The following is a 20,091-nucleotide window of genomic DNA, read 5'->3' on the forward strand; positions in this document are numbered from 1 at the left end:
AAAAATTATTAACCCGGTCTGTAAGCAAAAATTCATTCAAGAACACCAAAATTAGTTTTTTTGGTCACTGAAATACCACAAAAATTGCCTTAATAAGCAATCAAAAGTCACATCTATCTAAAAATTGTATCAAGAAAATTTTTGCCTCGCCCTAAATAACCCATCACACAGCTCCATCGATTGAAAAGTGAAAACGTTACGGGTATTGGAAAATAGCGATACCACCCTCAACATTTTTTTTTTTTTTGCAAAATTCTGATTTTTTTATGCCTCCAAAATAATAAACTAGAGATATTTGGCATCATCGGAATCAGACTGATTAGCATAATTATATTTTTATGTTATTTTTACCACAAAATGTACACAGTAAAAACAATTCCCCAAAGAACCATGTCAGAATTGCTTTTTTTTTTTTTTTTCCCCCCACTTGGAATTTTTTTCCCCGCTTTCCAGAACACTATGTGGAAAAATGAATGGTGTTATTCAAAAGCACATCTGGTCCTGCAAAAAAAAAAAAAAGCCCTCATGTCTATGTGGACAGAAAAATAACAAAATAGGAAAAAACGAAAACGCAAAAACAGAAATTGTCCATGTCGTGATGGAGTTAAAAGCAGTGCTTTATGGAGGCTTGGACTGGCACTATTTGAAGGGGCTCAGCGCTGTATACTATGCAGAGGCCATGACGTTTACTTGCAGTACCAATCACGGCCACTACAGAATGTATGGCACTGTGCTGCTTTATCTCCCGATTGGTGGATCTGATCTAATAGGTCAAAACTATTAAAGTCCCAGAAAACCCTTTTAAGTAACTCCAACTAAGCAAACAATAAATAAAACAAAATGACTCAACTTTTTCTATAGAATTGAACTAAAAAAAAAAATAAACGAAAAAGTAAAATTATACTATTAAACTTGTGGTCAGAGCTTAAAGGGGTCGTCTCGTCTCGTATTCTTAAATGGGTATAACTGCAAAGTGCTTGCACAAATGAGCAACTTCGCAAATTGCTTCTTATTCAATTTCTTCTCAAGAATGGAGGAACTTTTGATTTGATAGTGAATTGCTCGTTGCCCAAGTTGCCGGCTACCTCTATGCTCCATTTGTGGTGGTCGCTCTTCTAGGCCAGGAGCGAAGCTCTTACAGGTTGTTGCTAGAGAGCTTGTAAGCGCTGCTGTGAAGCTTGGCCAGATCTCTGGATCACGTGAGCTTTAGTGTCCCTTTGCTGCCTCTGCTTGCAACATCAGAATTTGCATAGTATGAGCCAGCAGCTTGACCATGCTACTGACCCGAGCAATCAATCATCGCAAAAGCACAGCCCTACAGGCAAGAGGGAATCTAGGAGGCCAGGGAGCAGTGCCCCACCAAACAGACAACCTCTTTAAGCCTTAGCTTAGCCCCTTTAAAACTATTTCCTGTTACTCAAAGAACTTAATCTTCCTCTTTCCTCTGAATAAATATTTTATTAGCCAAATGGGTGTGGTCATCAAGATTACGCCCACAAAAAAGTTGAGGACATGCCCATTTGCCTAACAAATCTTGATTGACGCAGAAGGTAAACGAGGTCAGATCTCAGGTACTGAGAGGCACAGGAACAAAAGAAAAACAATGCCAGATCCAGGAGAACATCGGTATTTAGCACAGGTTATGTATTTATGAAAAGTGACTTTTTTAAAATAAATATTTCTATTCGGTGACGGATTATTCAATAAAATGTCTAATAATTAGGCTTTTCAGAAGACTACATAACCCGATTGAAGTGCTATTGTCCTGAGACACCTATTTTCCTTCAAAAATACTGACTGGTGAGTAAGACAGTGAGGGGGATATGCAGCTGCAGTATTGGTGTGTGAGACTGCAAGTGGGAAGGGGAGGGGAAACAGAAGCAGTGAGAGCTCTGATTGGCTGAGCATGGCACCAGGAAGACCACACCCACTCAGCAGGCATGGAGAGAGTGAGAGTGTGCAGTGATGTCAGCACACAGAACTGAGAACCAGCTCTAGAAATGCTCTTCATTCATCACCACCCTCAACATTGTTATATTTTACAGAAGTGTCAGTTTTTATTAGTCTCTGACCTTTCTATATTTAAAAAAAAAAAAAAAAAAATTGTAAACAAATGTTTAGCTGATGACTGGGAGGCTGTTGTCCTCTTCCGAGTAGTGGTGGACGCCTTTAGTGCAGCTAATCATGATTTTACTCTCTGGATCTGGCGATGATGGGACACAGGCACTTGGAGTGGCACAACCTTGAAAGGAAAGGATTTTCCATGTTTCTGAAAACAAAAAAAAAAAAAAAAAAAGTCAAACACTCGATTTTTTTGCTGGTCAAATCTCATCTTGTGACTTACTGGAAATGAATGAGGCGGAGTTGTAATACCAGACACAAGCCATGGACAAGAGTGGCGCTATTTCAATGTTACTTCGATAGCAGTCTTCGGCTACGTGCGCACGTTGCGGATTTGCTTGCACAAAATTCTGCAAGGTTTCTGCACCTCTTAGCAGAAAGATGCAGTGGAAAATGCGGCCTTTTTTTATGCGTTTTTCATTCGGTTTGGTAAATCCATTGTACTAAATACAGAATATATATATATATATATGTATATACTCGAGTATAAGCCGACCCCCCTAATTTTGCCACAAAAAACTGGGAAACCTTATTGACTCGAGTATAAGCCTAGGGTGGAAATGCAGCATTTACCGGTGAATTTCAAAAATAAAAATAGATCATTATTTCCCCATAGCTGTGCCATATAGTGCTCTACACCGTTCATTATTTCCCCATAGCTGTGCCCCATATAGTGCTCTGCACCGTTCATTGGGCCCCATTGCTGTGCCATATACAGTGCTCTGCACCGTTCACTGTGCCCCATAGATGTGCCATATACGGTGCTCTGCTCCGTTCATTGTGCCCCATTGCTGTGCCATATACGGTGCTCCGCACCGTTCACTGTGCCCCATAGCTGTGCCCATATACGGTGCTCTGCACCGTTCATTGTGCCCCATTGCTGTGCCATATACGGTGCTCTGCACCGTTCATTGTGCCCCATTGCTGTGCCATATACGGTGCTCTGCACCGTTCATTGTGCCCCATTGCTGTGCCATATACGGTGCTCTGCACCGTTCATTGTGCCCCATTGCTGTGCCATATACGGTGCTCTGCACCGTTCATTGTGCCCCATAGAAATCTCTGCCGCCGCTGCTGCTGCAATAAAAAAACAAACCACATACTCACCTCCCTTGATTGCAGCTCCCAGCGTCTCGTTCCGGCGCCTCCATCTTCCCGGCGTCTCTGCTCTGACTGATCAGGCAGAGGGCGCCGCGCACACTGTATGCGTCATCGCGCCCTCTGCCTGAACAGTCAGAGCGCAGACGCCGGGAAGATGGAGGCGCCGGCCGGGAAGATGGAGCGGCGCCCGGCGGCTGGAACGAGGACAGGTGAATATGCTATACTTACCTAGTCCTGGCGATCCTCGCGCTGTCCCTCTGTCTGGTCTTCGGTGACGCAGCTCTTCCTGTCAGCGGTCACCGGCACCGCTGATTAGAGGAATGAATAGGCGGCTCCACCCCTATGGGAGGTGGAGCCGCTTATTCATATCTCTAATGAGCGGTCCCACGTGACTGCTGAAGAGGGGAAGAAGCTGCAGCACAGAAGCCCGTGGGACGGCAGGGACAGCGCGAGGATCGCTGGGACTAGGTAAGTATGCCTCAGCGCCCTCACCCGCCGACCCTGCCACCCACATTGACTCGAGTATAAGCCGAGAGGGGCACTTTCAGCCCAAAAATTTGGGCTGAAAATCTCGGCTTATACTCGAGTATATACGGTATATATATATTTATATTGTGATGTCATTTACTTGTTCAACCTCTTCAGCCAGTTACCCTCAATATTAAGCAAAGACACACTTACCAGCCTATGTAGGAGCATTAACATAATTAACCTGCATATGCAGGAACAAAAAAAATCAACTGTCAAAAATATGTATGAAATGCAATATGGTTTATTTAAAAAAAAAAAAAAAATGTGTAGGCTCCCTCAATTTTAATAACCAGCAGAGGGAAAGCCAAAGGCTGAGGGCAGATGTTAATATTCTGAGAAGGAGTCAATAGCCAAAGGTTCCCAGGCTATTAATATCAGCTCGCAGCTGTTTGCTTCGCCTTTACTGGCTAGTTTACAGGGGAACCCCAGAAAAAAAATTGACATGGGGTCCCCCTATAAAATCAAACCAGCAAAGGCTAGGCAGAGAGCCATGGGCTGATATTAATAGCCTGGTAAGGGGTTATGGATATTGGCACCCCCAGCCACCCCAGAAATAGCACATATTACAGTCGCTCTGTAATAGTAATTTTTCCTGCAATTTGCTTTCTTTTTTTCCCCATTTGTCACTGACTTGAATAAAATGTCTTTTGATTAGACACACACGCACATATTCTCCACCCACACAGACACACGCACATATTCTCCACCCACACGCACATATTCTCCGCCCACACACAGACACACGCACATATTCTCCGCCCACACACAGACACACGCACATATTCTCCACCCACACAGACACACGCACATATTCTCCACCCACACGCACATATTCTCCGCCCACACACAGACACACGCACATATTCTCCGCCCACACACAGACACACGCACATATTCTCCACCCACACAGACACACGCACATATTCTCCGCCCACACACAGACACACACATATTCTCCTCCCAGACACACACGCACATATTCTCCACCCACACAGACACGCACATATTCTCCTCCCACACAGACACACGCACATATTCTCCTCCCAGACACACATGCACATATTCTCCACCCACACAGACACACGCACATATTCTCCTCCCACACAGACACACACGCACATATTCTCCACCCACACAGACACACGCACATATTCTCCTCCCAGACACACACGCACATATTCTCCACCCACACAGACACACGCACATATTCTCCTCCCAGACAGACACACGCACATATTCTCCTCCCACACACAGACACACGCACATATTCTCCGCCCACACACAGACACACGCACATATTCTCTGCCCACACAGACACACGCACATATTCTCCGCCCACACAGACACACGCACATATTCTCCGCCCACACAGACACACGCACATATTCTCCACCCACACAGACACACGCACATATTCTCCACCCACACAGACACACGCACATATTCTCCACCCAGACACACGCACATATTCTCCACCCAGACACACGCACATATTCTCCACCCAGACACACGCACATATTCTCCACCCAGACACACGCACATATTCTCCACCCAGACACACGCACATATTCTCCACCCAGACACACGCACATATTCTCCGCCCACACAGACACACGCACATATTCTCCACCCACACAGACACACGCACATATTCTCCTCCCACACAGACACACGCACATATTCTCCACCCACACAGACACACGCACATATTCTCCACCCACACAGACACACGCACATATTCTCCACCCAGACACACGCACATATTCTCCACCCAGACACACGCACATATTCTCCGCCCAGACACACGCACATATTCTCCGCCCAGACACACACGCACATATTCTCCGCCCAGACACACGCACATATTCTCCGCCCAGACACACGCACATATTCTCCACCCAGACACACACGCACATATTCTCCACCCAGACACACACGCACATATTCTCCACCCAGACACACACGCACATATTCTCCACCCAGACACACGCACATATTCTCCACCCACACAGACACGCACATATTCTCCACCCACAGACACACGCACATATTCTCCACCCACACACATATTCTCCACCCACACACAGACACACGCACATATTCTCCACCCACACAATCACATGCACATATTCTCCACCCACACACACACACACATTCTTTACCCACACACAGACACACGCACATTCTCCGCCCACGCACATTCTCTGCCCAAACACACTTCCTCCTTTTAACATCATTTCCCTTTGACAAATCGCATCTTTTTGGCAGCAAATAAGCAAACCTTTTTGCTGCAGATTTGACTGACGCAATTGAACTCAATGAGTCAGAAATGCAAAACGAGTTGACATGCTTCAGAGAATAAAAACGCTGCAAGTACGGACGGAAATTTATGGATCATGTGCACAGCACTTCAGGATTGTCATTGAATTACCTTGCTTTAGTATTCCATTGCGTTTTTGGAGCATTTAAGCGCGTAAGAAAACGCATCAAAAATGTATCGTGTGCACATAGCATAATAATGAGTGCTACTCTCTCCCACTTCCTATCTAGCTGTGATGCAGACACTTTCTGCTGGGCTACACAGCTTTTTGCCTCTCCAGCCTGTGTTTAATTTCTACTGGTGGGAAAAAAGAAACCTTTTATGATCTCTCCGATGACATCAGGGACTTCTGTACACCGATTAGGAGTTGAGCACTGATGTCGTCGCGTCGGCATGTCCCGCAACTCCTGCTCGATCCACAGGTAGTATAACAACAACAAACATCATGCAGGCATTACAATTTGTTCCTAACTATGTAGGGCTCAAGAACAGGCTAGCATCTTACACAGCAGGCGTACTATAATATATTGTATAACATGGCATGGGGCAAACATTATAATGGCAAGAAGGAAAAGGGAAAATAACCAAAACAATTCAAACGAGTTATCTTTACCTCCAAAGCTTAAGTAACCTGAAAATTTGATGCACATGACTTCTAGACCGGTACACAGGGTCTGATTTTTTGGTGTACAGCCGCCCAGTCCTTCCTGCAAGCAGAACGGACATTTCAACCCGTTCTTCGTCAAGTTCCATGGAGCAACTGAAAGATAAGACGTGATCAGTGCGTGTGCGATTTATAGATCTATAAAGATAAAAGCAATCGTCCAAATTTATTTATCCATCTGTCATCTATTATCTATCCATCATCCATTTATTATCCATCATCTATTATCTATCATCCATCTATTATCCATCATCTATTATCTATCATCTACATATTGTCTATCTATTATCTATTCTCTAGATATATACTGTATATATCATCTTTTATCTATCTATCTTTTAATCTATTATATTTTATCTATATATCCATTATCTATCATCTATTATCTATCTATCATCCATTTATTATCCATCATCTATCATCTATCTATTATCTTTTATCTATTATTTATTATCCATCTATCATCTATTATCTATCATGTATCCATCATGTATACTCACCCTGTGGAAAGTTCTTGTTACAATTTTCTGAATTGCAGCATTTGCCTTCCGATGCGATTTGTACGTCATTTAAGGTGAACGAATAGGACAGGTTACAAATCTCGGGAAAGCCGCAGGATTTTCGATGCATCTTTACATTCATGGTTTCTAGTGATACATCAGGTGAAACTGTGATGTTAGTATCAGATATCTTTCTATCATATTTGTAAAGTCTCCGTTGTCATATCAGACCAAAGCCAAGCTCCAGCTCCAATTTCTGAAACCGTTTTTTCACAGTTGTATCTTAAAGCTTCATGTTGGTGATCGACAACCTACGCCTTAAAGGGGGTGATCGCCAACGTAATGAATGTACAGGTCCTTCTCAAAAAATTAGCATATAGTGTTAAATTTCATTATTTACCATAATGTAATGACTACAATTAAACTTTCATATATTATAGATTCATTATCCACCAACTGAAATTTGTCAGGTCTTTTATTGTTTTAATACTGATGATTTTGGCATACAACTCCTGATAACCCAAAAAACCTGTCTCAATAAATTAGCATATCAAGAAAAGGTTCTCTAAACGACCTATTACCCTAATCTTCTGAATCAACTAATTAACTCTAAACACATGCAAAAGATACCTGAGGCTTTTATAAACTCCCTGCCTGGTTCATTACTCAAAACCCCCATCATGGTTAAGACTAGCGACCTGACAGATGTCAAGAAGGCCATCATTGACACCCTCAAGCAAGAGGGTAAGACCCAGAAAGAAATTTCTCAACAAATAGGCTGTTCCCAGAGTGCTGTATGAAGGCACCTCAATGGTAAGTCTGTTGGAAGGAAACAATGTGGCAGAAAACGCTGTACAACGAGAAGAGGAGACCGGACCCTGAGGAAGATTGTGGAGAAGGACCGATTCCAGACCTTGGGGAACCTGAGGAAGCAGTGGACTGAGTCTGGTGTGGAAACATCCAGAGCCACCGTGCACAGGCGTGTGCAGGAAATGGGCTACAGGTGCCGCATTCCCCAGGTAAAGCCACTTTTGAACCATAAACAGCGGCAGAGGCGCCTGACCTGGGCTACAGAGAAGCAGCACTGGACTGTTGCTAAGTGGTCCCAAGTACTTTTTTCTGATGAAAGCAAATTTTGCATGTCATTCGGAAATCAAGGTGCCAGAGTCTGGAGGAAGACTGGGGAGAAGGAAATGCCAAAATGCCTGAAGTCCAGTGTCAAGTACCCACAGTCAGTGATGGTGTGGGGTGCCATGTCAGCTGCTGGTGTTGGTCCACTGTGTTTCATCAAGGGCAGGGTCAATGCAGCTAGCTATCAGGAGATTTTGGAGCACTTCATGCTTCCATCGGCTGAAATGCTTTATGGAGATGAAGATTTCATTTTTCAGCACGACCTGGCACCTGCTCACAGTGCCAAAACCACTGGTAAATGGTTTACTGACCATGGTATTACTGTGCTCAATTGGCCTGCCAACTCTCCTGACCTGAACCCCATAGAGAATCTGTGGGATATTGTGAAGAGAAAGTTGAGAGACGCAAGACCCAACACTCTGGATGAGCTTAAGGCCGCTATTGAAGCATCCTGGGCCTCCATAACATCTCAGCAGTGTCACAGGCTGATTGCCTCCATGCCACGCCGCATTGAAGCAGTCATTTCTGCCAAAGGATTCCCCACCAAGTATTGAGTGCATAACTGAACATTATTATTTGTTGGTTTTTTTGTTTGTTATTAAAAAACACTTTTATTTGATTGGATGGGTGAAATATGCTAATTTATTGAGACAGGTTTTTTGGGTTATCAGGAGTTGTATGCCAAAATCATCAGTATTAAAACAATAAAAGACCTGACAAATTTCAGTTGGTGGATAATGAATCTATAATATATGAAAGTTTAATTGTAATCATTACATTATGGTAAATAATGAAATTTAACACTATATGCTAATTTTTTGAGAAGGACCTGTATATTGTCGAGTAGTTCTTGTAAATACAAGTAATTTAGCAATTTGACGCTTCTTGAAATTTTCAACCGTTCTTGAGATATTAACAGTTTTTATTCACAGATTGTTGCCTTGGAGACCGACTACCGCTGCTAGATTGCACAAATGCACAGTGCTTACTAGATTTTTTTTCTATGGAGCTTGGAAGCACTGTTCTAAAGCTCACCAGGTTCTCTGAAGCATGCTCGGATCTCCTAATCCTTGCTAGCTTTAGCACAGTGCTTACAAGCTAGACAGCAGCGGTGGTCGGTCTCCTAGGTAACACGCTGTATACAAAAGAAAACTGTTACTATCTCAGGAATGGTCGCAAATTTTAATCAACGGCAAATTGCAAGAGTGTTTGTCTTTACAATCACTATCCAACAGCATCCCTCTCCAAAGTTTGGAATAACCCTTTAAAAAGGTAGCAATCCATTAAAAGGGATTTTCACATCTGAAAATTCTGGCTATCACCTGATTACCAAGGACCTAACTTTAGAAAAGCCAGACAATCAGCTGGCGAGAGGTCCATAAAAAAAAAAATGGAAACGTATAGTTAGCGTTTCTGCTAGGATTCATACAAGATGGTGCCCTAAAAGGGATTATTTTATGGAAATAACCTATAGATATTATTTGTACAGAATTTGTTCTGGAAGAGGATGCTGATATTTAAAGGGACGACCTATTCTCTGAAAGTTTCACTGGCCTTCAACAAAGATCTATTTTTTTAGCAGATGGAACCTTTGGTGATAATGTAGGCAGCTGCATTTTTATCCTACAGTGGCCACTAGTGGAGAAATTTGGAAGTACATGGTGTCATTTCCAATGATAGAAGACCATATTGTGCCAAGTCCTCCAGGTTCTTCCAAGGTGGAGTTTGCGGTTTGCAGTGAATCTCACCACTGCCCAATAAAAAGGTGGGATAGCGGCCTGTTTTTACAAATAAGGATCCTCTATTTATGGAATCCAGGACCAGTTGTATCAGTAGATAACAGCTGTCAGTCAGTAGCACTGCTCCAACATAGCACCACCTGATGGCTGCTTCACTAAAATACGCCTATTCATATTTATGTAAAAAAATGTTTTAAATAAATCATCTGAAATTGATTGGATACACAAACTTACTGATCCCACATAGCAATAAGCTGATTTTTTCACTCACAGGAGTGTCTCTCCCAGTAATAAAGGTTGGATGTTAGACCTGTGGGTATCCAGTGTATTGCAGTCTTCACTGCTTATGTATCCCAGCACACTGCTTCAATCCTGCACTTATTTTCAATTTTTGTGCCTCTATAGCCCTTTTTCTCTGCCCTCCTTGAGACTGTAGATCCTTTCCTCCCTGTCCACATTGTGGAAATCTGTTTATCAGTCAATCCCATTATCTCTAAAACAAAGAATCTGGAAAAATAAGGGAGAAAGCAGAAAAAGATGTCAGAACCAGAAGTACTGATGGATTTCTATCCGTTTTGCAGAGAACTCAGCTGGTTGAAAGGATTTACTGACACTGTAGCAGGAAAGTGGTAGACAATTTTTAATGACGATTAGACAGTTGCTTATCATTAAATAAGAAAATTAAAAAAAAAAAAAATTGTGGTATCTCCTCCCCCCCATGGTTATTACTAGGGCTGACTTTAGTCCATTTTCTCAGATTCTTTCCCACTTACTGTATGATATTTGGTGCATGCTGCTCATACATGAAGTCACCGAGGGGTCGCATTCGTTTTTAGAGCCGGAACACGTAGCTGCATTTACCGCAGTGCAGGTCTCACATATCAAGGACGAGACTAAAATACATAATCCGCTTATTCTCATTAATTACCACATAGAGATCACCTTCCACATCGGCACAATCAACATAATTTGTTTAGCCTCTATAATTAAACTTTACATGTTTACATTCATTGACAGGGAATTATTTGCCGATAGCTGGGGTCCAACCACTGGGACCCCAACAGTCAAGTTTAGGGTGCGCACGCTCAACCTCCATTCATTGACTATGAGCTGCCAATTTGAGGTGAGCAAAAAAGTTGCCGGACTCTGGTCCAGGGGACACATCGGTAGTCCATCGCTATCAGACCAAAGCATTTGGAACCCACTTGAACCTACCAACATCCATAGCTCTTCTTCCGAGTATTCATCTTGGTGTGATACCATGAGTATCAAATGATAATTCATGATAGCGGATCAGAAAAGGGTCTGGGTGTGCCGACAGGGAGGCGGTTCCTAGTGCTCTGGTCCGGTAACGAGAGACTACTAATGGCAACCCATTGGCACCCAACAAATCCCACTGCAAGAAAAGCCAATGGCCTCCAGAGCGATTGGCACCATAGTGGAGGTCTTTAAAATGCAGTGGTCACTCTTGACTGTGGAATTTAATGACCAACAGTTTTATTCGGCTTTAGGTCCAATGGTACTAATCACTCCAGTGCTAACTGAATAAACCAGCTCCGCAGTAGAGTTGAGTGAATATGTTCGAAATCGATGACCGAATTGGAATTTGCCATATACATGCCATTTTTGGTACCGGTTCTGAACATATTCGCTCAACTCTAGTCCCATAGACTTCAATGACGCGCGGTTTATATTGCAGATACAATATTCGCCGGCGATCGTAATCCGAACCGGATTTTGCAAAATTCGCTCAACTCTACTCAATAAATTGGCCAATATTTATGGATAATTTTTCTAACTTTCATAGGACTTAAGACAAGTTTAGAAACAGATACGGTGACGTTACCATTTCACTACAGGAAATTACTTATTAGTTGGTCCCTTGGCTTACTGACTCCACAGAACTGGTTGAGAGTTGACTACAACTGGACTTCAAGCAAAGCGTTGACCAGCTAGCCAAACCCCATCGTGGCCTAGGTGGTTGCACTCACTTACGACCATCACAGGATGGCACCTCAAGAAAATATTCACACTTTTTTTATCATTTCAAAAACACCACACCTCAAATCTGCTTAAAACTCTTCCTATTAATTTCCTTGCTAAACCTACTTTGCTGGTTACATCATTTTTTTTCCCCCTTCTACTTCAGGTTATGAGAAACCTCTAGTGGCCGAAAACCAAAAAAGTGCCATGCACTTTGTTCTTTAAAGCATATCCTGATAAGAATATGCATTGAATGCGACATGGTCCAAATAAAAGGCTACAAAAAGATTAAGGTAAAAAAACAAAAACAAACAAACCATGAACAACTTTAAAAAAACCTGCAGAGGAGGAGAGAGTTTCCTGAACTGGTTTTCTACTAGAAAACACTTCTTTTGACCGCCTCCGTGTGCGCATAGAGTAGCTCCGCAGCGCTTCTGATGTTGGCTCCTAATCATAAAGACCATAATTACCTAGAAATATTGAATGACAGAATAAACCGCCTGCCCTGTAATACACAATCTAAATAACAAGGTTCTGCAGTTTTACGACGTCCCCGGGTGCCTCGGAGCAGTCACTCACCTGTGGTGATGAAGGTCACGCCATAGAGTATTACCACCAGCGTCTTCATGGCGGGTGCAGACTCAGAAGCTCCAATTTTGAGCCTGTGGTTCCTGATTGTATTTGTACTTAAGTTACTGATATTACACAACTGTCAATTATAAGGGTGTCTGCTGAACAAACAGGCTGGGCCGCTCTCATTCCTGCCATGAGATCACAGACCTATGGTGGTGCGGGAGTTATGTAGATTTTGGATATTTTTAGATCATAAAAATGTCTTCACCCATTCGCATATTTTAAAAAATAAAATACAATGTATATAGGATCCTTCAAAAGTTAGGGCCATGTAGCAAGTGGTGTAATTAGAGCCCAATATTCCCTAGTCTGGGCCCCATCCTGCTGCTGCTTTCGTTCTACTCACCTTCCTTCTGTTCCCCCACTACATCATCTTCTGAATCGAGCAGCTGACCCCTTACAAGAAATGGGAGCGTGTGATTTCACTTCTATGTGCATGCCGACATCAACTGCTGACCTCTGATTGGTCGGCAGAATGTATTGCAGTGCATGAACCTAGTGGGGGCACATGTCTCTGCATTGCAATACACTTCAGCCGAAGGCGTGGACTTCAATTGAAGTTTGCACTGATGTCAGCAGGCCCCTCACCTGCCTGGTTGGTTGTGATGCTCCTACATTCAACCTTAGGCCGGTTTCACACGTCAGTGGCTCCGGTACATGAGGTGACAGTTTCCTCACGTACCGGAGACACTGACTCACGTAGACACATTAAAATCAATGTGTCTCTGCACATGTCAGTGTGTTTTCACGGACCGTGTGCAGAACACGGAGACATGTCAGTGTTCGTGGGAGCGCACGGGTTACACGGACCCATTAAAGTCAATGGGTCCATGTAAAACACGTACCGCACACGGACGCTGTCCGTGTGCAGTCTGGGTGCCGTGCAGGAGACAAGCGCTACTGTAAGCGCTGTCCCCCCCACGTGGTGCTGAAGCCGCCATTCATATCTTCTCTCCAGCAGCGTTTGCTGGAAAGAAGATATGAAAAATCCTTTGTTTTTTTTGTGTTTTAAATAAAGATCCCTGTCCCCACCCCCTGTGCGCCTGCCCGCTGTTAATAAAATACTCACCCGGCTCCCTCGCAGCGTCCTGTCCTCGCCGCAGCTTCTCCTGTATGAGTGGTCACGTGGTGCCGTCCATTACAGTCATGAATATGCGGCTCCACCACCCATAGGGGTGGAGCTGCATATTCATGACAAATACCACATGACCGCTCATACTGGAGAAGGTGCGGCGCGGAGAGGATGCTTCGAGGGAGCCGGGTGAGTATTTTATTAACAGCGGGTGGGGACAGGGATGATTTTTTTGTTTGTTTTTCGTGTTTTAAATAAAGGATTTTTCATATCTTCTTTCCAGCGAATGCTGCTGGAGAGAAGATATGAATGGCGGCTTCAGCACCAGATGCAGGGGACAGAGCTTATCTCTAGCGCTGTCTCCTGCACGCTCAGTGTGGTACCCAGTCGGCACACGTGTGCCACACGGATGGCCTACGTGAGCTCATGGACACAACTCCGGTACAGATTTTTTCGGTACCGGAATTATCTGGACGTGTGAGACTGGCCTTAGGCTGGATAAGATGTCAACACGTGCTCACTTCCCATTCAAGCGTATGGTAGCAAGTGCTGGTGTAGAGCGCTCCATTAGGATGCCCACCCATGGCCTGTTGGGTCACTAAGGACCATCATGTGCCACTGTCCAGTGCTTATTTAGTACAGTAAGGCTTATTCTAACTATTTGGGGACCCTGAACGCTGAGTGCAAACAATATCTTTGCCAACCTCATGATGCCCTCTACATCCATGCTCCTGAGCTGGTCTCCACTTCAAGATCTGAGAAGATCCTTCAGTCTTTGCAAAGATGGAAGGGAAGAGTTGGGATCTGAAGGTTCTCTGCTCCCCAAATATTTAGTGTCCTGAAGAAACGTTGTTGGACAGAAGGTATATCCCAACAGTCCCGAGTTTGGTGAGCTGACCCTGAAGAGACAAGGGGAGGGAGCTGCCGTCTGGACAGGACTATTGGACAAGTCTGAAAAGGTTCAGGATGTGGGTTGCAATCATGGATCCCACAGATGTATAATGAAGGCACAAATCCCATGTGCGAAACTGGCCTTACGCCAAGACTAAATATAGATAGTAATTAAGTATTATACAACTCTTGACACAAGACAGGCATCTCATTATACAGAAATCACAAGTCTGTTTCTAGAAGATGAAGTAAATCCCAATAAGTTTGAGAAGCTTGTTCACAATAACATCTACCAGGAATCTACTTCATCTCTATGGGTAAAGTTTTTTTTTTTTTTTTTTTTTTTATTCAGGCATGACAGACTTTCCCCATTACTGAAACAAAGGAAAAAAAGTCAGACAGCTGAACAAATCGTCAGGGATCACAAAACAATGCTCAGACTGACCACACACGCTGAACCGATGGTCAGTCTGCACTGTGTTCTGACCCTCGGCCAATTAATATGGATTTCTCACACTTCCCAAAAGATAGAAACCAGGATTTGTTTGTGCTGCCGATTATTGAAGACCCCAATTTCAGAAAATTAGACATACGGTAGTAGACATGTTGGGAAGAATGACACTTCCTCACGAAAAACCAGGATCAGTTTGGTTCTTGTTTTAACTTTCAGTCAATATGGTTTAAAGTTTATAGAGCAGAATACACAGAGCAAAACGTGAACCCAGCCTTAAAAGAGTTCCCCCATCCCACACTGAAAAGTGACCCCCCAATTGCTGCCCTACATTCACCTCATGATTCTCTGGCATCAGTGATGGCAAAGGTAGCCCAGTGTGGCACCTCCAAACACCACCCCTGTGTTGTGAAGGCATGGTTCAGACTTGCTACTTTATACTACTGTGGCCACCAGCTTTGGTGCCGAAGGACCAGAACACCAGTTTCTATAGAGAAGACAGCAGAAGGCAATTAAACAAAAAACGCTTGCAACCTCAAGCATCATAATCCCACCACAATCGATTTCTGGGCAGAAGACGGCATCATGATCAAAAATACTTCATAATTTATATTTATTAAGTCACATTGACAGATACAAAACCCTTCATAGAAAATTTATACAACTGTTAATATCAAAAAATGCTTCTGACTTCAGTAGCCACAGAATTTAAATATTACCCAGCATGGACAAAAATATATCTTTTAGACACCATGAACCAATACCCCCAGAAGAAGAGGGAGAAGATAGAGGACTTGGGCCTTCAGACTGTCACTCCTATTTCGTACACAACTTGCCACCACTCGAATGTCCTTTCCATTGACGAGTTTTTGAGTTTGAGCCGATCGGCAAAAAGACTCACTAGCGCAGCCCATAATGACAGTCTTTTCTGAAAAAAAATAATAATAATAATTTAAGAGAAGGTTAATGAGATCTGTCAACATTTTTGAAGGAAGGTCCAAAGATTTGAGTTCAGACTATGCAGAATGGTCCTGTAACCACTATTTGGTATTCGCAGCATGCACCAGTCCGGTTCACTTACCTGTACCGCGCTTTATCTTGTACAGTGCACAATACTTCTCATCTCCTGTACAATTTCTTACATTTGAAGGAAGACACTGGGTTGTACTATGGGCAAGGCAGACTTCACACTGGACAGAGTTTTCTGAGGCCTCTCTTTTAGTCACTGGAAAGAAAAGTCAGTTATTTTTTTTCGTCTGACACCAAGTGTTTTCACTTGTGACACCATGAGATTTAAAAAAAGAAAAAAAAAAAAATATATAGGTTTGAAAAAATAATGAAGTTTGGTGAGCCCATACTAACATTCTAAGAAAATTTATAAATCCAAAGTTCTGTGGGACTGAACCATCATCTGGTGTATGGAGGTCCTCCAGATCCTTCGTTCAAGGTTTTAAGTCTCTTTTGTAGTTTTTCGCAGGAGACAAGTCGCCACCGGAGGCTCTTGCCAATGACGTACGCTCCACTGATATAGAACACATGTGCAGTTGGCTCAGCCAAAGTGTGCACAAGTATGATAAGATTGTGCACTGGATTAAAAGATCACCAATATTAAGGTCTGATCAGTTTCAGGAAGGAGGCTTATTTTCCTCCATCCCAAGAAATTTTTTAATGGCCATTTTTGATGCTGCAGTCCTGCCCTGTCACGGAGCAGGTAGACCATACACAGTTCATAACAACCACTTATATCCTTGACCAAGCATGGCAAGACAAACAAGTAGCATCAGTAGCCCACCCATCACTAGACATTATGTCCCCTTTCAATAAGTCAGATCTCACACATCCAACATTAATGGTCTGCAATATGGGCTAGGCGTGGGTATCCTAAGACATTATTAAGTTCGTGGATGTAGAGGAACGGCCTTTGGATTTAGGGATGTGCAAACATCGAGAAGACCCAACACATTCCAAGACTTTGATACTCACGGGTCGGTTGTGGCGGGGTGCATGAGTCTTTATTGCAGCAAGTACTATTGGTTTCTGTGGACAGGAAACTGGTCAGGCTTCCCATTGTGTTACACTGAGCCGCATCTCCACAATATCTATCAAAAGTGAAGGTTTTCTGACCATCTAAGGAAAAAAAAAAAGTTATAAAAGGATTGAAAAATATTTGGATCTAATTGAGCAGTGGAATTACACGCCAGATCATTTGTTACAATGTGGCAAAGCTATAAACAGACAGGAGCAGCCTCCTCTCCCCCAGCAGCAAGTCTCAGCATGGCCTCCATGCTCAAGGTTGGGTTTGTGTTCAGCTTTTTCCATTAGCCCCATAAAGAAGGAATGGAGCAGCGGTCTGTGTCCTACCTGCTACTCCATTGTGCAATAGATAAATACTCCCAATTCTGCTAATTAGTGAGATTTCATAGGTCAGAAAGTCATCAGCCATCTTATTGATAGGGGTTGTCCATTGTCACCCCAATAGGCAGCAGCATGACGATAATTCCAACTATGAAGAAAGGAGTTGGTGAGAATCTTCCAGTCGGTCCCAATTGGAATGGCTTACTGATGTTACCCAATTTACGAGCAACCCTTAATTCATACAGTTACATTGTGGGCCATTATGTCAAATGGTTCGTAGAAATACTAAAAAGGCATGTTATAGGTTACACATGTTCAGTTCATGGACATTTCACCAGTGATCCTCTCGGTAGCTTCTTCCAAGTAGCATGTGGACACAAGAGAATTCAGCAAGATGCTGGAGGCCAAGGAACAGGTGTCGTTATGGTAAATTCTTCAGCATCGATTGCAGCTCTGTGGGTAGTGAAATGCATGTATGTGGTAGGTGCAGGAGAAAAAAAAAATAAAGTTTTCCCATCTACACAACCTTAACATTTGGGAGTCCACCATTTCCGTGGCTTTGAGGGAACCATACTTGGTACTATCATAACTACCTGCTTTCCAGAAAACATCAGATTGGTGTCTGCAGCAGCCACACCTTAGACCATGACTATTCCATGCCACCAACAGAACTCCTTCATACCCAGATAAAGAAGGGCAACCATCTTGAATCACTGTATGCCAAGTGTTTTTTTTTTTGTTTCACGGAGGGAGTCTTGCCAAGAGCTCCCGGAGGAGTCTTCATATTTGGAAGGATCATCAGATATTCCAGAAGAGTTGGCAAGTCTTTCTCGCCATAGTGGGAAACTTTGTTTAGGTAGATAGATTAGCGAAATTAGGATTATTTAGTCTAGAAAAAAGACGACTGAGGGGCGATCTAATAACCATGTATAAGTATATAAGGGGACAATACAAATATCTCGCTGAGGATCTGTTTATACCAAGGAAGGTGACGGGCACAAGGGGGCATTCTTTGCGTCTGGAGGAGAGAAGGTTTTTCCACCAACATAGAAGAGGATTCTTTACTGTTAGGGCAGTGAGAATCTGGAATTGCTTGCCTGAGGAGGTGGTGATGGCGAACTCAGTCGAGGGGTTCAAGAGAGGCCTGGATGTCTTCCTGGAGCAGAACAATATTGTATCATACAATTATTAGGTTCTGTAGAAGGACGTAGATCTGGGTATTTATTATGATGGAATATAGGCTGAACTGGATGGACAAATGTCTTTTTTCGGCCTTACTAACTATGTTACTATGTTACTATGTATTGCCGCCAACCCTACCACCCCAGAGAAACCACTCTGTGCCATTTCAGCCCTCAAGTCCAAGGAAGGCTAGGACAGCTGGCAGCCAAGTTATACAGAAGCACCTACCAGCAGCTGTCGTCTGGGTAATCGTGGACATGCATAATTCAGCGCCGATGCAGGTCGTCACATTGCCGTTGCAGGAGGTAGCCGCATCAATGGAGCATTCAATGCAGGAGAGGCTGAGCCCTTATATACAGAGATAAGACAGCGTGTACATTACACAATGGTGTAAAAAACAAAAACAAAAAAAAAAAAAAAAAAAAAATCTACATTGTGTAGGTCAGGGCACATGACACTGGACCATGAACATGCACAATTTTTGCATGGAGGATCTACGATAACTTATGCAATTGTTAGATCTTTTGCAGTGTTGCAGATGCCTGTCAAGTAGACATGCAAAATGGTGGAAGTCCATGGGATTACATGACATCACTGGAGTCTTGGTTTACCAAAGTTACACAATCAGAGGTAAAAAAAAACAAAAAACAAAAATCACCAATCTCAAAAATATATCTTACCTGTAAAATAGAAGTTGAACATGAACACAACGAAAGGGAGGAGCATCTTCATGGTGAGGAGGACAGTTCCCAGCTACCTGCAGTGGATTAGTGAGATCTTAGAAGCAAGTCAAAGAGTGAGAACTTTGCGTCCTGCCCATAACATGCACAACGATACCAAACTAATGTAGTCCTCGTCACTGGTCAACGTGGAAATGTACTGGTCAGTGGGCCCGAGACAAAGATGACAAAGCTGGACTACAACAACCACAAGTCAACAAAAAATGAAAATTTTTGAAATAGTCAGATCCAGCGGACTTGGTCACTGGTGGCAGTGGTCCTCGGTGGAGCCGCTCCGGGCAATATGCCCATCCCTGGCATCATCATTACCCCCATACTGCTCACCTTACAAACTTTCACAGCACCCCAACATCTCCTTCCTCTGCTGTGGTTGGAGTGAATAGCACTGATCTATAGAGGAGGTGCGTCCTCCAGCCAATGTATCAATGATTGCCAGCTGCGTTGATGATTAATTAGGCTGGGGTCACTCAGTGAAATCTGTTGTGTGTCCAAAAAAAACATTTAGACAAAGCTGGGTTTGGACCGCCGTATGGAAAAATGGGCCAGTTGCCAAAATTTTAGCCAATTTTTCCAAACCCTGAAGCCACTGAAAGAAGACAACGTCGTCGCTGTACGCTTTGTGGAATCTGTCTGCAAAATATGTTGTGGGCACATAACCTTTGAAAAACATCTTGCGA

The 20,091-nt window shown here is 43.3% G+C and overlaps 1 protein-coding gene across 1 annotated transcript; it reads right to left on the reverse strand.

The window, feature by feature from the left end:
- Window positions 1–1,613: 1,613 nt before the first annotated feature.
- On the reverse strand, window positions 1,614–12,809 carry LOC138651935 (phospholipase A2 inhibitor NAI-like). The gene is made up of 5 exons (XM_069742553.1): window positions 12,670–12,809; window positions 10,881–11,000; window positions 7,238–7,384; window positions 6,687–6,833; window positions 1,614–2,269 (listed from the first exon to the last, which is right to left on the reverse strand). The coding sequence occupies exons 1-5, from the start codon at window positions 12,716–12,718 to the stop codon at window positions 2,118–2,120; spliced, it is 615 nt and encodes a 204-aa protein (XP_069598654.1). The 5' UTR covers window positions 12,719–12,809; the 3' UTR covers window positions 1,614–2,117.
- Window positions 12,810–20,091: the final 7,282 nt, after the last annotated feature.

The sequence above is a fragment of the Ranitomeya imitator genome, chromosome 10, assembly GCF_032444005.1.
Source record: "Ranitomeya imitator isolate aRanImi1 chromosome 10, aRanImi1.pri, whole genome shotgun sequence".
Classification (NCBI taxonomy): Eukaryota; Metazoa; Chordata; class Amphibia; order Anura; family Dendrobatidae; genus Ranitomeya; species Ranitomeya imitator.